At 37.8% G+C, this 20,402-nt stretch overlaps 1 protein-coding gene across 2 annotated transcripts in view; it reads left to right on the plus strand.

Moving 5' to 3' along the window:
* Window positions 1-6,550: 6,550 nt before the first annotated feature.
* Window positions 6,551-20,402, plus strand: part of LOC101861285 (leucine-rich repeat-containing protein 34) — a 20,469-nt gene continuing 6,617 nt past the window's right edge. The window contains exons 1-8 of one of the 2 annotated variants that reach the window (XM_005099215.3): window positions 6,551-7,291; window positions 10,049-10,176; window positions 11,063-11,080; window positions 14,534-14,723; window positions 15,567-15,650; window positions 16,364-16,492; window positions 18,351-18,482; window positions 19,374-19,492. In XM_005099215.3, the coding sequence (XP_005099272.1) occupies window positions 10,061-10,176; window positions 11,063-11,080; window positions 14,534-14,723; window positions 15,567-15,650; window positions 16,364-16,492; window positions 18,351-18,482; window positions 19,374-19,492 (788 nt within the window). In that variant the 5' untranslated portion in view covers window positions 6,551-7,291; window positions 10,049-10,060. The remainder of the gene's footprint in view (window positions 7,292-10,048; window positions 10,177-11,062; window positions 11,081-14,533; window positions 14,724-15,566; window positions 15,651-16,363; window positions 16,493-18,350; window positions 18,483-19,373; window positions 19,493-20,402) is intronic. The other variant, XM_005099216.3, reaches the window with a different exon arrangement.

A 20,402-nucleotide genomic window follows, 5' to 3' on the forward strand; every position in this document is an offset into this window, starting at 1 on the left:
CCCCCCCCCCAAAGTCTACCTGACTGGTCTGAGGCGGATGGAGGACTGACGGGTATTGGGTATAAAAGATTGTTATGTCTAAAGGGGCCCTAACCATCCCATGTCAAGAAATTTTTTCTTCCATGACAAGAGTTTTATTTCCAAAGAAATATTTTATTCTCCATCAGACACTGCATTTAAAGCAGTGGCTCTCATGTGACCAAATTGTGTAAATAGCACTGTTAAACAAGTACTTTTATTAACTGGCATTTATAGCACAAAGTACTGCTGGTACAATATGATACTAATAATTCTATGATGATTATGTAACCAAATGCCGCATATATCAGGTCAGTTCCAAACATCTGACAATCTCAGGTGCCCGATGCTATATGTTTCTTTTACATGTACAAGCTCATGGTTGTAAGACACTGCTGGTAAGTCTTTGTTTCTTTTCTCTCCATCTGCAGTTTTTATGGGTCTGTCCTGCTTTTTCCCAGCTCTAGATAAAGATAACTGGTCTGGTTTGGAGGTATGCATTTTCTAGCTGTGTTTCTCATTGTATGTGCTGGGGAGGTTAGTTAATCATGTATCTCTGTCTGCTTGTTAGGACGCTGTATCTCATTTCCCTCAGGGCCAGAGCAGCCCACCTCTTAAATGATCTTAATTGCACTGGTGGTGATGTAAAACGTTTGCCATCATTGTTGCCCTTTGATTGAAGTATATGCATCCCATAGTTGTAGTAGACTCAGAGGGACTCTTGTGGAGTTTCTTTGCCTTTTTCTTTAAAAAAAGATATTCTCTTGCCTCCTCCCCGTTGTATGTTCTGGTATTCTCTTTTTTCTGTTAAATATGAAGTTCTGTTTTGGTATTTTTTTATGTTCTGTATTTCCTTTTTTATATGTCTGTATTTTTTGCAATTTAAGTTCTGTATTACCTTTTGTATGTTGTGTCATATGCTTTTCATTCTCTTCTATTTAAGTTGTGTGCTGTGTACTCTCTTACCTAAGAAATATGCTGCTTTATGTAATAGCTTTTGTTTTTGTAGCAGATACATTTACTCTTTCTTAATCAGATCAGTTGCTGTTCTTTTGTCTACTAATAATTATAAGTGAGAATATGTGGTACTAAAGAGGATTTGATTTTTTCAATGACTAATGCTGTGATAGATGATGCATAGATGCAAGCATTCACACAGACGCACACACCTACAAACATGCTCACACGCACCTGTCCATCCACTCACACACACACAGGCACATGCACATAAACCCTCACGCACACAGACTCACACATGCTCACACACACACATGTTCTGTCCGTCTATCAAATTTGTCTGTCTATCTACTCTATCTAACCTACCTATCTAGTCCATCTATCTACCTATTTATCTATTATATAATAGTGTTTTGTTGAAAGAGCAATGTTATTTTTGCTCAGGTAGCTGTAGGCAAAGTGAATTCAATGAGAAAGGTAAGGCAGCTCAGAAATGTTTTTGAGTTTTTATTTATACTAGTGAGTGTATAAATGGGTTTTGTGTGTGTGTTGTTATAAGTATGTGTGTGTATGTGAGTGTGTGTGTGTGAGTACTTGGTCCTTGTCAGTTTATTGGTGCTACTACAATGAATGTCTTTAGTTTCTTAAGTGAAAAGATGACCATTTCTTTGTCAGTGCTAGCCCTGTAACTTTTGTCCCTCACTAAGAAGTTCACTGGTATCTGTAGTTGGGGGCAAGGCTCTTTGCCATCGCACACACATGACATGATGTCGATTCCTGCTTCTTTTGTTAATTTTTTCTTCTTTGTTAGGTGGGTGTTGAGGATGGAGGTCTGTCCACTTAAATAGATTTACGGTCCTGAAATAGGTGTAAAACCTCTAGACATCAGGCATGTGTAAGCATACCATGTCCAAGTTGCTGGTCGTTGTTCCAAATATTTCATTTCGGGCCAGAGCTGTAGAAAAGTGGGTGAAGTCGATTGAAGTCCCCAAACTCTGAAAAGTGAGACTAAAACTGACACACTGACACTATTTATTGATGGTGCTCAAGGGTATTTCATGAGAAACTGACACTATAGCAATTTATGGCATTCAAGGGCATTTCATGAGATGATAAGATATTGGACCAGTTGCTCCCAACTGGCTGTTAATTTTTATTTTCAAGAGGGAGTTTTGTTTGCATAAGTCAACCGGGGCCACAGTCATTGTTCATTAATTCGTGGGTTGACCCGTGGGCTGGACTGAAATTGTTAGTGGGCCATGATTTGCCCATGCTTGACTGATACCATACTGATGAGTTTCTGGGGAAATGCGGCCGTTATTTTACTGATTCACCTTTGTACAACGTGGTCACAACTCATCTTAACTCTTATTTTACTTCATCTTTTCTTTGTGAGTTCAGGTTTTCTTAACTCTTTTTTTCTCTAGTGTGTTGCTTTCTTTTAAGTTGATGTGGCCAAGACCTGAGATTAAAAGATGATGTCTCAATAACTTGAGTTTTCAGTCATAAGAAAAATTGAAGTTTTTAGTGTGTGTTTGGTGGGCTCTTTGGTGTGGTTTGTTCCTTCTTTCTTATCAAACGTCTATCATCCTTTCCTCTCTTCTTTTTATGCGCTACTGTCTAGTTACACCTGTAGCATATGTAGCACCTACATAACTATGACCAACGATGGTGTCCTGGTTAAGTTCTGCACTGTTGCAGGGAGTTATTAAATGGAGCATTTCTCTCTGTCTGCTGGGATGCTGCATCCGACTCTGCCTAAGTTGGTTCTTGCTTGCAGGGTATATTAAATGAAGCTTTCCTTATAAATCATTTAAATTGTGTGAATGGCAGTGTACATTTTTTTCTAAAAGTACTGTCCTTTGCCTCTAAACTGGAGACTTGCATGGCTGTGAGTTGAATTTTAATGTTTCTGTTTTCACTTGTTTTATTAATTTCATGTTTTGCATTTTCACAAAGTTTTTGATTGTGTTAGAGAGTTTGTTGGAGTTTGTGTAGCCAATTAATGCTTCAGACTTTACTTTTGAATGAGAGGCCTGCTACTTTTGCTCTATGTCTACTGGCAGAATTTTGGCTTTTATGTGCTGTGAAATTACTGACGTCCTGCAAGTGAGGGCCTGAGCCCTTAGTTCCGGACAAGCAAGTACCTTTCTTCTTTTTCCACAGAAAGTGTAAATTCTGACCCTTTACCTTTCCTATGTGTAGTTTGATAGATATCTTTCTCATTGGCCATAGCAGTTCACTTAATGTTCTCCTCTGCAGATGCTTTGGTCATCCTTTGACATTAATAATTCGATGTATGGACTATCATCATCATCATTATTATTATTTTTATTGTTATTATTATTACCATTATTATTACTATTATTGTTATTATTGTTAAAAGTATATATTGTTATTAGTGTATTAGGTAGGCTCTTTGTCTTTGCCTGTAGAAGAAATGAGTTGACATTTACTGAGAGTCTCTTGTCTTGTGTGCTGGGATGCTGAACTGATATGTTAAATGTAAAGCAGCTTGCTTCCTACATTGTCTAAAATTGTCAAAAAAACATTCATTTAACATTTGTGAGAAGTATGCTCATTTCTCACAATGTGCATAGTTTACTGTCAGCAGCGAGACTCCAACTTTATTTTGGCCCACAAGTATTTCAGAACTTCATTTTCAGTCGCTTCACTATGCTAGAATTACAAAGTTTTCTATATGCATAGTACCTAGTTTTGAGAGATGTGATGGTAAACATGTTGAGTCTCACAGTATATCAAGCTTTTTCGAATGCAGCTCTGAATATTTTGATAACAACACCAAATAATCTTATGATTTTTTATACATCAGATAGAACATTTGGTCTCTGACCTCAGGGTCATAGTAACTCAAAATGGTCAAAAATGTCAGATAAAAGCTTGTAATTCTAAGGTAGCATTATGTCTCACTTTGACGGGGATGTGAATTCTCTGATTATCTCTCAACTTTTTTCTGTTGGAATGGTGTGCTTGAAGACAGTGAAGTCAAAGGGTTTGAATTTAAACTTGGTTCAGTTCTGAAGAAGCTGTCACTTGTTTGTATTTTTACCATGGCGTGAGGTTCTCGGCAATGACAAGCTTTTTTGAGTTAACTTAAAAAAATCAAACTGGGACCTCATTTCTAGTTTTAAATTTTTAAATTGTAAAAAGTAAAAAAAAACATAAATGAAAGATAACTGCAATTGTTTCCTAAGGTATTTAGGAGATCAGTAGCAAACTCCACTGTGCATATGATATAAATAATTTGCCTATGTAGTCATTTTAAGTCACAAACCCCTTTGCTGGAATTTGGAATTTAATAAAAGTATTTGGGTTGTGATGTGCAACATTGATTTGGTGTTGCAAAATTTGTTTTATGTTTTGGAAGGATTTTAAATTTTGATTGAATCTGAACATTGACATGATGATGAGTTGTGTGTTAGTCTGGACATGCTACATTGTCTTGACTTCTGAGGGTCCAATATGAAAAGGGAAAAAAACATTGATGTATATTCAATTTAAATTATTTTTTTCTGTTATCCCAGAAATTTGAACTTAGAACTTATGGGATGTGCACACAGTGCTGTTTCTGAAAGAAGATGGAAGTTGAGCATTCTATGCTGTGACATCATTTAGTGTGAAATTCCCATTGAAAGTAGTGAGTGTGGTAAAGTGGAATGGTATTTCGATGTTAAGTGAAGTCAATGGGCTAGTTCAAACTTGTTGACCATGAATAAATGTCCTTGTGCTCACACTCATTCCATGTCCAATACTTGGCCAATGTTGTGTAGTGTGTAGGCTGGAGATGCATGATTATGATGTCTTATGTGGGTCTTGTGACATAATGAATTTGATAATGTTATAACATTTCTTGTGGGGGTGTTTCTGATGTGGCATGGATTGTTGTTTTATTTTTGTTTTGTTATGGAGGGAAAATTGTATTGAAGATGATAATAATAAATAATAACTTGATATTCTGCTAACCCTGAGTTAAAAATTTTTTTTATTCATTTATCCCACCCCTCTCTTTTTTCTTTTCTTCTCTTTGTCTGTCTGTCTCTCTCTGTCTAGTGGAGTCAGTAGCCTAGTCACAGTGGTTAGACTACCGGACTCGTAATTGTGAGATTGCGGGTTTGGGAGTTCGAGCCTCAGCTCGGTCCGACATTGTGTCCTTGGGAAAGGCACTTTACACAAGTGTCCCATTTGGCTCTGTCATTTCGGAGACGGACGTTTTACTAGGAGGCCCCGCCTGTTAAATAACTTTAGTGTTGATAGGAGCATTAAACCCATACCATTTCCCCATTCTTATTTTCTGTCTGTCTCTCTGTCTGTCTGTCTGTCTGTCTGTCTGTCTGTCTGTCTGTCTCTCTCTCTCTACCTATCTTTTTGTTTTCAGGTTGCTTAGTTAGTGTCATGTTGTTGCACTACGTTTCAGATGGCCCTGATTCATATTTCCAAAGACTTTCTCTTCAATAACTTGCTTTACTTTACCATTACTTCTCCAATCCAGCGGCTATCTGAGTTTGAGCCCTTTAGCCTGTTGATTGTGACTGAGCAATTGATGATTTACAGGTTTTTACTAGCTGTGTTTTGTCACTGTAGAGAGTGTTCCCGAAATCTGGGGAGGCAGGTAGGCAGATACTTCAGTCCTTCACGGCTTGTTGTGTGCATAGCAGAAGGGGGGGACATATCATTGACATAAAGTGGGCGGTTGGCGGGTGCTCTGATGTGGGTTGCTGCTTCTGCCCTATCAAACTATATTTCTCCACCTTCTTTTTTCTTTGTATATTTACTTTGTTGTAACACCTGTAATCTTTGGCACCTAAATTGCTGAACTGATGCAAGTGTCATAAAACGCTTACTAAAACTAAAGCTGCATTAATATCTCAGCACTTAAATTTACGAATGGTTGCAAGTGCCGTAAAACGCATACTAAAACTAAATTAACTTGGGTTGCTACGGCAGTTTTACAGGCTTTCCACCAACGCACTCTTTAATACTTCACACCTCTCTCTGCTGGGTTTTTGTCAAAATTGTAAATGTTTTATGCCCTCTTTGACACATTCAATTAGGTCGTGGATATTGAGACAGGCTGTGGGGGTGTCTCGTGGCCAAGAAGTTAAGGTGTTCACCTCTCATTCAATAGATCCCGGGTTCGAGCCTGAAGAGCCACGGAAAATTTTCTTCTCTACAATTGTTTCCTTTCACCTCCTTTCATGCTCTCTTGCAATGTTCTGTCGTCTGCTTTCTCCTTCACTTTCTGCCCCCCCCCCCCCCAACCCCCTTTGTCTCCTCCTCGTGGGCTCCTGACTCATTCTGCAGCCTTTCTACTGCTACTCCCTGGCTCCGTCACACCCCTGACCTTGTGGTAGGAAAGATCTACTCATAGCCTTCTTGGATAAGGGTGAACAATTTCGGAAGTCCCGTGTTCAAGTTGCGCACGTTAAAGATCTCTTGGTGGTCCAAAATCGATGAACGTAGGCTTCAGCAGCAACCCGGGCAAAATTCAAAATCTTCTTCCAATTGAAAATGTTTAGTGTGTCCCACGCGCTCATATGACCTAATGCAGTTGCAAGCGCCGTAAAACACTCACCAAAAAAAGAAAAAAAAAGACAGGTTGTTTCGATCCTTCAGGCTTCAGCGTTAACTTGGGCTGTGTGGGGGGGGATACTATATTTGACAACTATTAGTCATTCAACAGAATATCTTCTACAAGTCGGATCCAAACTCATTTCTTTAGCATTACTCTACTATTTCATTATATGAATATGAACCGATCAATATTGATCTTCTCGAAATTGTGTTTCTACCATACACGAGACCGTTCACGAAACTGCTTAATCATAATTACTTAAGCCGATAAAAAAAAATAGCGAGTCATAAAATTAGCGAAGTTGGTACGCTTCTCTCCCCTTACAAAGCTCTTTATAATGAAAGTCTTAATCTGTCTTAAAAAGACGAACGGTTCTGGAATGGGTTCATTCTGTTCCTGACGATTTTGTACTGGGATTTCAATATTTTTAAAAACCCATTTGCCAATTTATAAAAATCTAATGCAACATTTTTTTAACTACTATGGAATGGGCTAGGTCATAACTGAAGCACTTACATTCAAAATATGAAAAGTCTGACATATTAAAGGAAGTTGCCATTTTGATTATCTACACTGTTCAAGAATAAAGATTATCCTGTTCCAGAATCACACCAAATGGAACATTGTTGTAGCAACGACTGCATTCGCTTCTTCCGGTGTTCAAACTGCAGCCTCCTATCAAGGGGCTTAGCCTATCTTTAGTATTTTGATAAAACTTAACAGGTATGATTTACTTTAGTATATTTGAAGAAACAGATCTTCCTTTGAAATCTTATAATGTTTGATTTAATGCATTACTTCAACGGTGTAAAATAGTGTCAAGATCTCTGTACATAGAATAGACATAATATAGATCTTGATCTAGATATCTAGATCTAGATCTAGATCTAGATCTAGATCTAGATATCTAGATAGGCCTAAAGTTTAGCCCCAAAAGTCTAAATAAAAGACGATTAAAACTTAAGACCTAGGCTAATTGGTAGGCCCTACGCCCAGCGATCCTTCACTCGTCCGAAATACACCAGCACTGTAAGTGCAAGTCCCTTAACTTGTTAACACATTACAGTACACCCTAAGGGCCTGGACGGGAAGTCCATTGTTAGATCCTAAGCAAGGGGAAAGAACCCACCTCCCTTGAATACAAGCCTTTAAAAAACACATTTTAAAAATACTAAACAAATTCCAAAAATCCTGAAAAAATAAAAGTTAAAAAGAAAACTGAATGTAGTTTCAGAAAAATATAACTTTATGTATGCGCATACTGTTGGAAATGTTCTCACTTTAGTTCAATTGGGGTGTCCGACCCGTCACTCTCACTCTCAGCCTCGCGGTCGGGCCCTAGATCTAAATTCTATAATTTCTCCGTCTGATCAATCGGAATCGCCCCAAACTCTTCCTACAACGTTTTCATCAAAATCTGAGCCATCTGATTTGTCACATGCTCGTTTTTGCTCAAATCCATCGTTATTTCCGTTTTCGAACTCAATTGTGTCGCTTTTCAACAAGTTGAGGCACTTTCGAAGTGTCGGTAACGCGATCGCACTTCGATCAGCTCTAATACTAAAACTACTAGCCGGAAAAATTTCGTTTCGGTATCAAACGAAAGAAGAAACTTTTTGCTATACTATGCAAATCAAATCCCGGCCCCAGAGTCTCGTCAAGGCGAGACTTTCGTTTCTAAAGACGCTGGGTCGGCGCGGGCGGTTCCGGGCGAGTCAGGGTGGAGCGCGTAAGGGAATTCCCGGGCGATCCCGGGCGAGTTAGGGTGTAATGTGTTAAAAAAGATATTAACACTACTTTAAAAATTGTCGAATTGAACGACTGCTGGGCGATTTTGTAGTTCCGTTCGTTAAAGCCCAAAGCTGAAAGCTAGAGACCCTCAATTGCCAGGTAATTGTTGAGGAGCAAATCAAAATTCAAGCAAAGAAAAGCCCTTTTTCGGCAGTTCCCACACCCAATTATTATTCGCCAGTTAATTGGGCCTTAACCCTAGAAGCACTCAGCGTTTCACCGGAAGTAACCTGCCAAAAATGCCCCGCCGCCACGGCCGATCAGTTGTAAACATGGGGGTTTGGCGGGGGGGGGAAACAGCTGAGATACCCGAAATGTATACCTGCTACTGAAAAATGACCATTTACGGCTCAACAGATGATAAAAAGCATATAAAAGCATATATTTTCTTTATGATCAGCCATCAAACAAATACAAACAATGCAGAGAACGGGATAGACTCAACAATTAGTACATCAGCAAGGCGAAACAAGTGATAACACATAGCGTGTAGTCTCTCAGCGGGACCGCGTCACTTTATCGATCGATATCTCGGCCAAGAGACGCTCTACGAGGTCAAGATAACTTGCAAAGTCATTGGTCACTATTTATAACTTTGGCCTGTAATTGACTACGTCATTTTCCATATAAGGAACACTGGAATTTTCCATTGAAAAGGGTCAGCGTCTATGCCCTTTATATAGGGCCTGCGCGCTTCCCGGTCGAAGTAGGTCAGCCCTATATATAGGACGTGCGCGCTTCCCGGGTAGCCCGGCTCACGCCCTTTATATAGGGCCTGCGCGCTTCCAGGGTTAAGCCCCCAGCTTGCCCCCCTGACCTGATCTTATATATATGGAAGGGGAAGGGGGGGGGGGGGTTCAGGGGTGTTCAGGGGGGTATGAATTTTACCATAATTTGATGTTTTGCAGTTATGTTGTATCCCTATTCTTTGTGTTGCCTATTTGGTCATCAAGACTTCCGGATTTCTTCTCTTGATTTAAACGAATGGGTGGTGGACTTTAACGAACGGAACTACAAGATCACCGACTGCTGCAAATATATAATCAATTAGATCTAGTTTTGTATTTCAAAGAGAGTTGCTGTCTCTATACGCGAAACAGTTTTGTTTATTTAAAATTTTAGCATTCTGAACCTGATCTTCTTATTTTTTTTACTTGTGTTTAGTGTTTTTTTATCTGTAATTAATGTACTACATCTAATATGAACTTCATTGTTGGGTGTGTAGAAAACGTGGGCATAGGCCTCTCTATGCTATTTTTCTGTCCTGGAAATCGACTTAACAAAGTACGATTATTATGAGGGGCTCTATTTGTTTTATATGCAGTTAAAGTAGAATAATCTTGTCTTATTAATATTACAATAATTATAATAATAACTGTCATACCATTTGACACTAGATCTATATACCTCACTTTCTTGCTGGCTTAAGTTCTGTTTAGCGGACTGATCACAATGAAATGGTGTTTGAGGATGAAACCTAAAGTGTTTAAATCTTGAAAGAAGACTTTGTGAATAAAGTGTGTAGGCCTATACTTTCTCAATGTCATCTTCCCCCCCCCCTCCCCTTTTTTTTTCTTGTGTCATAATTCTGAGTAAAACACAGGAATAAGTGCAAAGACAGAAGCTCTTATTAGTAAAGTTGCATTAAGTTTTACTGTGACTTTAATTCTTATAATTCTGACCTTCCAGAAACCTGCCAAGATGTCTGATATTATATCTACTGTACTGTCCTTCGAGGCTGCTTGTGTGGAGCTTTCTCTTGAAAAACCACAGTACATGGCCAACATGTTTGAACGAGAAAAAGAGAACAATGTACTGTAAGTGACCAGCGTATTTTGAAATGATATCCACAGGGATTTTGACTTTATAATGATTTTCACAGAGTGTTTTCTCTTCCAGACACTGAACTCACTGGCTATGTAGTGTTACAGTGTCATACTAAGGAAGACAGAGGTTCAATATAATTCTTTCCTTTGAAAATGAGATCACATAATTATATGAACCATACAATTGGGATTTTATTGCTGAGATATATGTGCCTGAATGTTTTGTTAAATCTAGCATATATGGGCCCTAGTCCACGGTTTTACTCAGCCTGTCAACAAGCACTTTAAAGTATTTTTTTTACTCTACGGTAGCGCCCCTTACAATTTTTGTTTTAACTCAGCATTTGCAGTAGGAACATTAAATAGGCATATCAAAATGACCAGAATTTAATATTCTATGCTGGCAAATCAAAGAACAGTGAGAAGAATTATATGAGAGTGCGAATTTTTTGTGGTTGACAGACTAGTGCATGGGCCTGGTTGTGAAGTGGTGGGTCTCTCAATGTCAACTTTGACTTCATCTGAATCCAACTGACTAGAGTCCTATATTATGTCCTTCTAAATATTCAAGAAGCAATTTGCTCGCTTGTTTGCTGCTGTAACGCTTTAGCCTTCCACTCAAGTTAGTGTTAAAAGCAACCATTATGAACCTTTTGTATGTCTGGCGTTATTTCTAGTGGCTTTTAGCAGCATAAAAAAAAAAATGTTAACTGGTACTATGTTTTAGATTTCTTTTTTTGAAATTCAGCATTATCGATTTATAGATCATGTCTAAAGCACATACACTCTGGTATTGTTGTTATGATAGCAATTGCACTGATGTTGTTTGTTATGAAGTGATTTCATCTCTGCACTTTGATATCACGTTTTTACACAGTCGTCAACAGAGCAACGAGTGAGTAGTGTGGACTGCATTCCTGTTTGTTTTTGCACCTCTCATTTATCACTGATCTGTAATGTACAGTGCGCACTTTTGATGAACTGAAAACTCCTGTTTTACATAGCTTGGGGGCCAGATTGTGTATACAAGGATCCTTTGTACTTGACATATCAACTTTTGTGTTCAATTTCAGCCTTTGTATGATAGGGAGAAAAGGATGATAAACATCAACAAATCAATATGCACCTCGATCCCCCCCCCCAGCCCCCTGCCATCCCCACAGGCACACCTACCGACCCTCCCTTATTACTGATAGTCATGGTATTTACAGTTAAACTGCAATCACGTTGATGATTTTATGTTCATGTTTTGCAAGGCCTGCTTTATTTTCTATTTCCAATATTCACATTTTTTTCCTGTTTCCTTTTTTTGGTGTATATATATTTTCATTGTTTGGATTTGGTTTTCTGTGAATACTATCTGTCAACTTTTTGTTGGACAATTATTGTAAGATGTTGATGGTAAAACTGGTTGTCACCTTGATGATTCTGTTTTTTGTTTTTTTTCATACTTTACCTTCTTTTTTTATTCACAATGCTTTTATTTTTTTCCTTTTTGCAGTTCATCTCTTCTTTGTCTGAGCTTTTGGTTTTTGGGGTTTTTCTTTGTTTGATTTAAAAAAAAGTATATTTAAAAGTTTAGTGTTTTTGCATGTTGCGCAAAAGTCTAGCAATCTCTGCCTAAGATCTATTGGCTTAGGAATCATCAGGCAGAGTAGTAGGCAAATTTAGTTTTAACACTTTCTTATGAATTATGAACAACCCCTCACTGAAGCTGAATAATCTCCCTTTATTTAAAAATCAGATCAGTCATTGACCCCAGCCTCATGAGTGAAGTTATTGATTTGATAATGAGATTGCTTTGAACACACATGTTCTTAATTTATAGAGACAGGTAGAGCCAGAGATACTGTTAAAGTTGAAGTCAAACAATCACTTTGACTTTGTTTTTGTTTTTGTTTCCCTTTCATTATTCAGTTTTCAGTTTCTTTCTTTTTTTTCTTTGGTTCATTTGCTGGGTTTTTAAAATTGTATCTTTGTTGTTCTGGTTCTTATTTCCTGTGATCGTTCAGAGTCAACTCTCCATAATGAAAGTATGCAGTGGCCATATTTTTTAATACTGTAGCCGTGCTCTTGCCCCCCCCCCCTCACAAACACACACACACACACACACACACACACTCACACACACACACAGAGCCGCCCCTTCCCAACATTTTTATTTGTTGACATGAATGTTAAATGAAATGCAGCTTGAATTTATTCACTATCATAACAGATGTTGTTATGCAGTGTTTTGTTGTTAGGAAAAAACCCAACTGTTTACAAAATTGCTGTGTGAATCGTTAGCATTTGTTTCCTCAGTTTCATCTGACTACTATTGTTGGCTGTGATTCCTCTCGTAACCAACAACAGACCCTTTCATTTAACATCTTGACTGTTTTCAATCAAATTTACATTTCCTTTAGTTAGCCTATGGATTGGCTTGGGCCCCTTCACAAATTGGAGTTAGAATAATTTTCTTTTTATAATGTAACTGAAAGTGAAAGCAGAAAAACGTCATTGTCAATAGAATTAATCTGTTTTAATGGTATGACTTGAAAGTAAAATCAATTCAATTTCTTTATTTTTAATTTTGGTTTGTTTAAATTTTTGATACATATATTGCATGTTCATTTTTATGTTGACAACCTATGGTTAACCTGTGCAAGTAATTGTCTTTGATTTGTTATTAGTTGAACATCTTAACTGGAAATCCTCTCAACTTCAGATTAACCTGACCTTTTTTAACAATGAATGCCACAGCAAGGGCATGTGCAGAAATAGTTATTTGTTTCTCTCCAGTAAAGTTGTGGTAATTATTGATTATGTGCAGTACTTACAACACACACAAAGTCTACTTCTTTCCTTTCTGGTCTCTGTGTAATTTGGGGTTGTTGGTTTTTCAAATTCCTTGCATCCCAATAAAATGTAACTTACTTTAATTCAATAGGCATTTAGGTAACTGGTGTTATAATTCAGTTGAAGGTAAAAGAAGAAAAGATGGGAGGATTCAGCATCTTGAGAACTAATCAGATAGTGATTGTCAGGTTTCTCAGCATGTGGTTGAAGGTACCGAAGCTATTTGTATGACTGACTCCTACTTCTTTTCAGTGAAATTGTTAACTTAATTTGGTGAAAAGTGCCCATTTTTTTGCTGAGCTACTTTAAAGTGCAGCTCAACGTTTGGTACCTGTAGTTTTATTCTCTTTTTGAAGTGTTCTCTTCTGTTTTCTATCTATCAGTGTGTAGGGTTTTTCCTAACCAAAAATGCACGCAGGTTATACTTATGTCTTGGTCTTGTGTTAAATCATACTGTTTACTCATTATAAACTCTTTTTAACATGTATGTTGTCATTTGACATCCCGTTTTATTATGTGTGAAATATAAAAACTTATTGAGTGGAAATGTACAGAGGATTGTTTTTTTCTTTTTATACACACTTATACCATGTGTGCAGTATATATATATACAACACATATGATTTATCTCAAAGTTTCAACTTGTCTGGCTCTGCTGATAGTCATATATTGGCTTGATAGTAGTACTGGAAGCAGTTAAGAGTAAAACCAGCCCGACACAGGTAGTTTTGAATTGCAACTACTCTGAAAGACAAGTAATCGTGTTGATTTTTTGGGGGGTAAAATTCATTTTCATGAGGAATTTAAAAAATAATGTTTCAAGTTATATCTCTTGCTGAGTAACAAAGAAAGAAACATTGTTTTGATTAACCTCGATTCACTTCTGAACTTTTGAAGGCCTACGTGGAAAAAAAGAAGCTCTTACAGTAGCATCAGCCTTTTATTTCATTTCGTTATATATATAATAATATATATTTCTGGACCATGTTTTTTATAGACTAAAGATAGCCTGGTATCTTGAAAAAAATTACCTAGTTTGAACTTAAAGGAGTGAACGAGGGAAAGTGGGAGAGAGAGAGAGAGAGAGAGAGAGAGAGAGAGAGAGAGAGAGAGAGAGAGAGAGAGAGAGAGAGAGAGAGAGAGAGAGAGGAGAGAGAGAGATAGAGAGAGAGAGAGAGAAAGAGAGAGAGAGAGACAGAGACAGAGACAGACAGAGAGAAAGAGAGAGAGAGAGAGAAACAGACAGAAAAAGAAAGACAGAAATAGAGAAAAAGAGAGAGAGAGGGGGGGGGGGTGGTGGAGGTGGAGACAAAATTATTGATGGAGAAGTATGAGAGAGAGAATCTCTGAAAGAGACAGACAGATTTGGGAGGAGGGGGGTGGTGGGTGGAGGGAGGGGGGGAAGAAAAGTACCAAGGGGTCAAGACCGCTTTAGGTTTTCAAAAAGATATAATAAAAGTCCTCCCTTTCTTTACTTGTGTGTCAACTTTCTACCTCACCTCTTCAGAGAGTTCCAAGAGTCCATGCACCTGTACCTGGCCGGCGACCACCCTCAGTTGACCACGGCCAGGATCACCGATGTGGAGTGCGCCATTTTGTACAAGACGCTGGAGTACAACCAGTTCGTGCGCAGCATCGACCTCCGCTACAACAACATCACCGACCAGGGCTGTAACGCTCTAGGCAAACTTCTCAGTGTAAGTATTGAGAGAAGTACAAATGTTTAAAGTATTGTCATAAGTAGAGATAAGTCGCTACCCTAGGATATGGTACCAAAGTTCTATCTGAAATTTTTGGCTGTTTTGATTTACTAAGACCATGAGGAGAGAAACTAAATGTTCTATCTACTCTATCAAAATTGTAAGATTATTTGGAGTCATAAACAAAATATTCAGAGAATTGCATTTGAAAAAGCTTGATATGATGTGAAACTTAAAATCTTTCCCATTAAATTTCTCAAAGCTAGGTACTCAGCTGATAGAACTTTGAAATCTGAGATAGTGAAGTGTAATGATAAGTATGTAAATATAGACTAGTTATGTATAAATCTAGAGAGCAATAGGTAAGATTGCTGTAGAAAAGGATAACACAAAAATAGATAGGTATAGATATTCGTAGGTAAGTATTGTGACATACAGATAAGTACATGTATGTTAATTTTAAGAAAAGTATTGATATGAATAAGCATAGATACATATTGAGAAGTTTAGGTAGAAAAAGACACATGAAGATATGTATAGAAAGGTATAATGAAATACAGATGCAGTATAGTGAAATAGAAATGTATAGACAGATTTTTATTTGTACCAAGGGATCTTTAACGTACAAAACTTTCACATGAGATCTTTGAAATTTTAGTCATTATCCGAGAAGACTTCATGTTTGATCCTGCCTACCCATGGATCCTGGGATGTAGAAAACATGAAAAAGACCTTGACACTGACAAGGATTTAACTTTTGATCTTTGGATTGACAGGCAAACACTAAACTTGTTGAGCCACTGAGCCCCCCTCCAGTGCTATGTTTGTTTCCATTCACAGACAAACAAATTCATCGAAGAACTCAATGTCATGTGCAATGACTTTGGGGCAGAGGGAGCTGCTGCACTGGCTAAATCTTTGTTTGTGAGTTTGTCTTCTGTTGGCTTTGAAACTGTTAGAATATTTTTTAAATTCTACCTGTGTGGGTGTATGCTTGCTTGTGTTTGTACACACGAGCATGTTTGTGTGTATGTATGTATGTGTATGTGTATGTGTGTGTGAGTGTGTGTGTGTATGTGTGTGTGTGTGTGTGTGTGTGTGTGTGTGTGTGTGAATGTGTGTTTGTGTGTGTGTGTGTGTGTGATATTCTAAATTGCTAAAGAATACTCATTATAATATTTTTAAATAATGCAAGGAAGGAAGCGGGAAGTGGTTTTTGGTGCTAGTGATTGTCTTGGCCAGGTTTGACTGTACTTTTGCATGAGAATCAAGCACCAGACCTTTGCTTAAATCTTTACAGATATTCGTACTGGTCTTTGTGTAACCAGCTCAAGTTCTTTATGTCATCCAATGGTGTACATTTGCTTAGCTTTGTGATAATGTATGTAAATATTGAAAAGGTAAGAAACGCTGATTGGTTTATTCATAATTAATAACATTACTCTATTGAAGGACAAAAATTAATCAAAGTAGCACAAAATCATTGGTCACTACAAGCTTTAGGTTAGAGTATTTTATTTTAACACCGCTAAAAAATAAAGATCCTGTAAACGAAAGAAAGGGAGGAAAGCGTTCAAATGGTGGACACAACCCATTTTGCCGTAAAACCCTTGGTATATTTTTTTTTTACTCCCCAGAACAACACTACTTTGAAAGTCCTGAGGTTGAATGGAAACAAAATTGGCAATGCGGGTGGCATGGCCTTTGCTCAAATGCTACAGATCAACACAACCCTGAAAAGTCTCGACATTGGGGATGCTGATCTGGTACTTTCTTTTTGCACATAATTTAAGATATATATTTTTTTAAATAAGAAGAAAGGGATAGATTGAGGTTTGATTTGGAGCATAATTGTAATGATTATAAAAAAATGCCCTTTGAATGGAGCTAAGAGCATGCTCTGTGAAGTTTAAGACCATGATCTCCCCTATGGTATCTGTTTAACCCTCTGATCAGCACTGAAGTTGTTTTAACTTATTCAGCGCTGAGTGAAAATTTGTGCACTCCCCTGCTGTACTTAGTAATTTTTGAGTGAACGAGGTGGGTTAAGAAAAACACAGACAGCATTTCCCATCATATTAAGGGAAGACTCGGGTCGGCGATCCCAGACAATATAGATAAAAATTTTTCAAACTACCCAACTTTTGTTTTTTGCGGAAACACATCCTTTGACATCTGTTCTATAGGGTCACAATGACAAATCTGTTGAAAAAACACCCTAAATGACCTAAAACGGCGTTTGAAAAGTGCAAATTGCATTAAAAATTCTTTTAAAAATCCCTGTTTTTTTATGTTTTTCTCAAAATCTACTTTTTGACATATGTGATCTCCTTGGTGCAAGGAGTTTTCAAAACTACGAAAGCTAGAAGCTTCAAATTTAGCGTACAGTCGCTTTAAGATCTATTCTAGGGATCTATCTGAGGGAATTGGGAAATATTGGTAACTTTTGGAATTATTCAATTTTTTTTGTAATATCATGTACCTCAAAATTTTGTCAACTGACTCTTGGGGGTTCATTGACTTTGGGCTCCCTTTTTTAGTTCTAAAGATATGTCAAAATCCTTACATGGATCCCCAGTCCATATAGGTTTGTACTTGTGTGCCAAATTTCAGGCTGATAATTCAATATTTACTGTGAAATTCTTCTGCACTAAGAAACTGGTTTGAAAATCCAAGATGGCCGTCATATAGACCCATTTTTCAGAAAAAAATCAGCAAATTCACCCTTAGTACTTCCTATTTACCTATGAACTTCTTGTACAATTACATGAAAGTGAATAAAAGACTTTCATTTAGAAAATTTTTCCTAGAGTGTACGTCTCCCCTTAACGCCACGGAAGTACCTAAAACATATCCTGAATGCTTTCATTTTACTCGATTGACTATAGAAAAAGGCAGAGCTAGTGACCTAGCTAGCATGATTATGGCGCCCCAAATCTATTTGATGTCTTTTATTGAACTTTTTGCTTTCTGAAGAGGCAACGTGGGTTTTGTAAGAATCCTTGACAAATGCATGCAGATGCAAACCCGCAGTGTGAACATTTTCATCTGTAGTGCTGAATGACTAAGAGGTGGGTCTTCAGAATTTAATGAAGTTAAGAAAGCCTCCTTGGGGTTTACCCCTTGAGCCCTGTCCTCCTGATGCTACCATGCCTCTCTGCCTGAGTTCCTGCATGATACCTTTCTAACATTCATGTGATCGTCAGAATTACATTCCATATAATATATATCCCACTGCATGGTGGTAGTCCTCATCATTACTAGCTTCGAATTCAGAAAGATCTTTAAAATAATCAGTAATGTCCTGTGTAGTAAACAAAGTTTCGCACGCAAGTTTTGTCCCAGGCAGGCCGGTTTGAGGATAGGTCTCTCTCACTGTTGTACCGGTGGCTAGGCATGCAGGCAATTTTATGTGCCACCCATGTACCGGTGACAGGGGTTCAAAGGTTTAAAAACGAGTCATTCGCACTGCTGTCCAGTATGATATTGATGGAACAATTCTGAGTTTTTGAATTTGAAGTGCTCAACAGCATCTTTATCCTACTTTTTTTATTTCCATTTTTTCAGATATTGTCTTGTCAATTTGTTCACGATCTTAAAGTCTGTTTGGTTTCCTCTTTTCAGACGATTGAGTGTCTGATTGCTCTGGCTACAGTTTTGAGAGAAAACAACACTTTGGAAGCACTCAACGTGAACCGGCCACTGTTGTGGACAGTCCAAGAGGAACCCACTGATCACTTCACTCGCATGATCAAGGTGAGCCAGAATGAGCGGAGAAATGAAATCAGTGTCTGTGGTGTAGTGGTTGGGCGTTTCGCCTCTGCATGGAAGAGAGGCGGGTTTGATTCCCACGTGGGAATAATTTTCATTGAGTATCCTGGTCTTTCTTTGTGGATGTAATATCACTCTTTGCCCAGGCTGACCCTGACAGGCAGGGTCAATGCTTACCTTCAAAATGAACTAAATCATGTCAATGATGATGTAAAGTGATGCCCACATTAAGAAAACAAACAAGCAAACGAAATAAGTGACCATTTCATTTGCATGATCAAAGGTAAGACAAAAGTGAATGAATGGTTGGTTGACTATCTTAAAGAGAAATTTTTGTGAAGAGCTCTTCTCGCTGGACATTCGTGAGGGACTTTTGGATTACTTTATTCCTATAATGAACCTGATAAGTCAGACGGAAGGAATTAAAAAGAATGGACTCTTCACTGGTGCTGTTTTGGCCTGTTTAGCAGTTTTCATGATGTGGCCACTATGACGTGTCCAATGGCATGTCAAAAATAAGTCATTTTCCTTTTTCTTATGAAACTTTAGAGCTCTTGGTCTATATCTGAAGTTCTGTGAGTATGCTAGAATTTGATGGTCTATGCTATGGTCCCACTGAGAAAGACTGGGGTGTTTTTGAGTTCAGGTCATATGAGGTTGATTTGTCTTTAAGTTCTATATGTTTATCAACTAGACTGTCTTGGAAAAGTTAATAGCTCAAATACAATTTGTGGTTTTGAAGAGTTACTTACATCTAAGCAATTCCATGTAAGCTCTGAAACAAAATCAAAGGTTATCTTTTGAGACGACAGGTCTGTTAGTAAACAGACTAAAGATCAACAGAAAAGTAGAGCTTATTGTTGTATTGTCTTGCAGGTTAACAAAGGCCTGAAGGAACTGCACATGCAGAAATTCAACATGCGAGACTTTGGAGCTTGTCGCTTTGCTGAGAACCTCATGCACAACTTTACACTGACGTATCTCAATCTCAACTGGTGAGTCTCAGAACAGATGTAATGATTGTCGCAGGCATAAGACTCAGATGCCTCTGTGTTTCCAACAAAATTTCTGCAAATGGAAATAAACACCTTTCCTGTTGTTAGCATGGATTTTTTTGTCCAACAACAATAATAATAAATATAGTCTGACTGTCAATTTCAGACAATGACCAATGCATCTGCAGAGGAAAATGTTTCTAAAAGCAAAATAAAAGAAAGAAAAAAATGACTTGTGGCCTATAAAGCCAATTCTGGAAAAGAAGCGTTAGCCACATTTTGGGCATTTAAAAGCTCAATTTCCACTTGATGTTGGACTTGGCAAAAGGTCAAGTACATGGGCCCTATTAGGTGCTTCAAGTTTATGGTCTTATTCGGATAAGACAGGCATTCATTAACAATGAGCAATTAATTTGGTGAGTGAGTAAATATCTTGATATTGTAACACTAAGAAGATGCAAGTAGAAGATTTGTTTTGATTAATCTTTGTTAGTGTTTAGTTCTATTCATATTTAACGCTCTCTATAGGCTGTCCTGGACGATCAAAGACATACCCTTTTCCCACTCTCTTGGCATAAAGAAAACAGATTTTGAAGCTGTTTATATTTTTGTCACTGTCCATATCGTTCAGCAAATGTAAGCCGAAATAAACCCTCAAAACATAAATGTCTATAGTATAACATGGATAGCTCAAATTCGTTGGGACCGGCCTTTATAGTTCGAGGGATCCGTAGTTCAAGGGATATCACACAAAGATAAAGAAGAAGAAAAAAAATGGGACCGCAGGCACAGTTCAACGGATGCTTGATTTCGGGTCTTCTATTTTTGACCTATCAGTGTTATACTGTGTACTTTCTTATGTAGCTTACATATTTTGCGGAAACACATCCTTTGACATCTGTTCTATTGG

This window comes from Aplysia californica, unplaced genomic scaffold (assembly GCF_000002075.1).
Source record: "Aplysia californica isolate F4 #8 unplaced genomic scaffold, AplCal3.0 scaffold00206, whole genome shotgun sequence".
Classification (NCBI taxonomy): Eukaryota; Metazoa; Mollusca; class Gastropoda; order Aplysiida; family Aplysiidae; genus Aplysia; species Aplysia californica.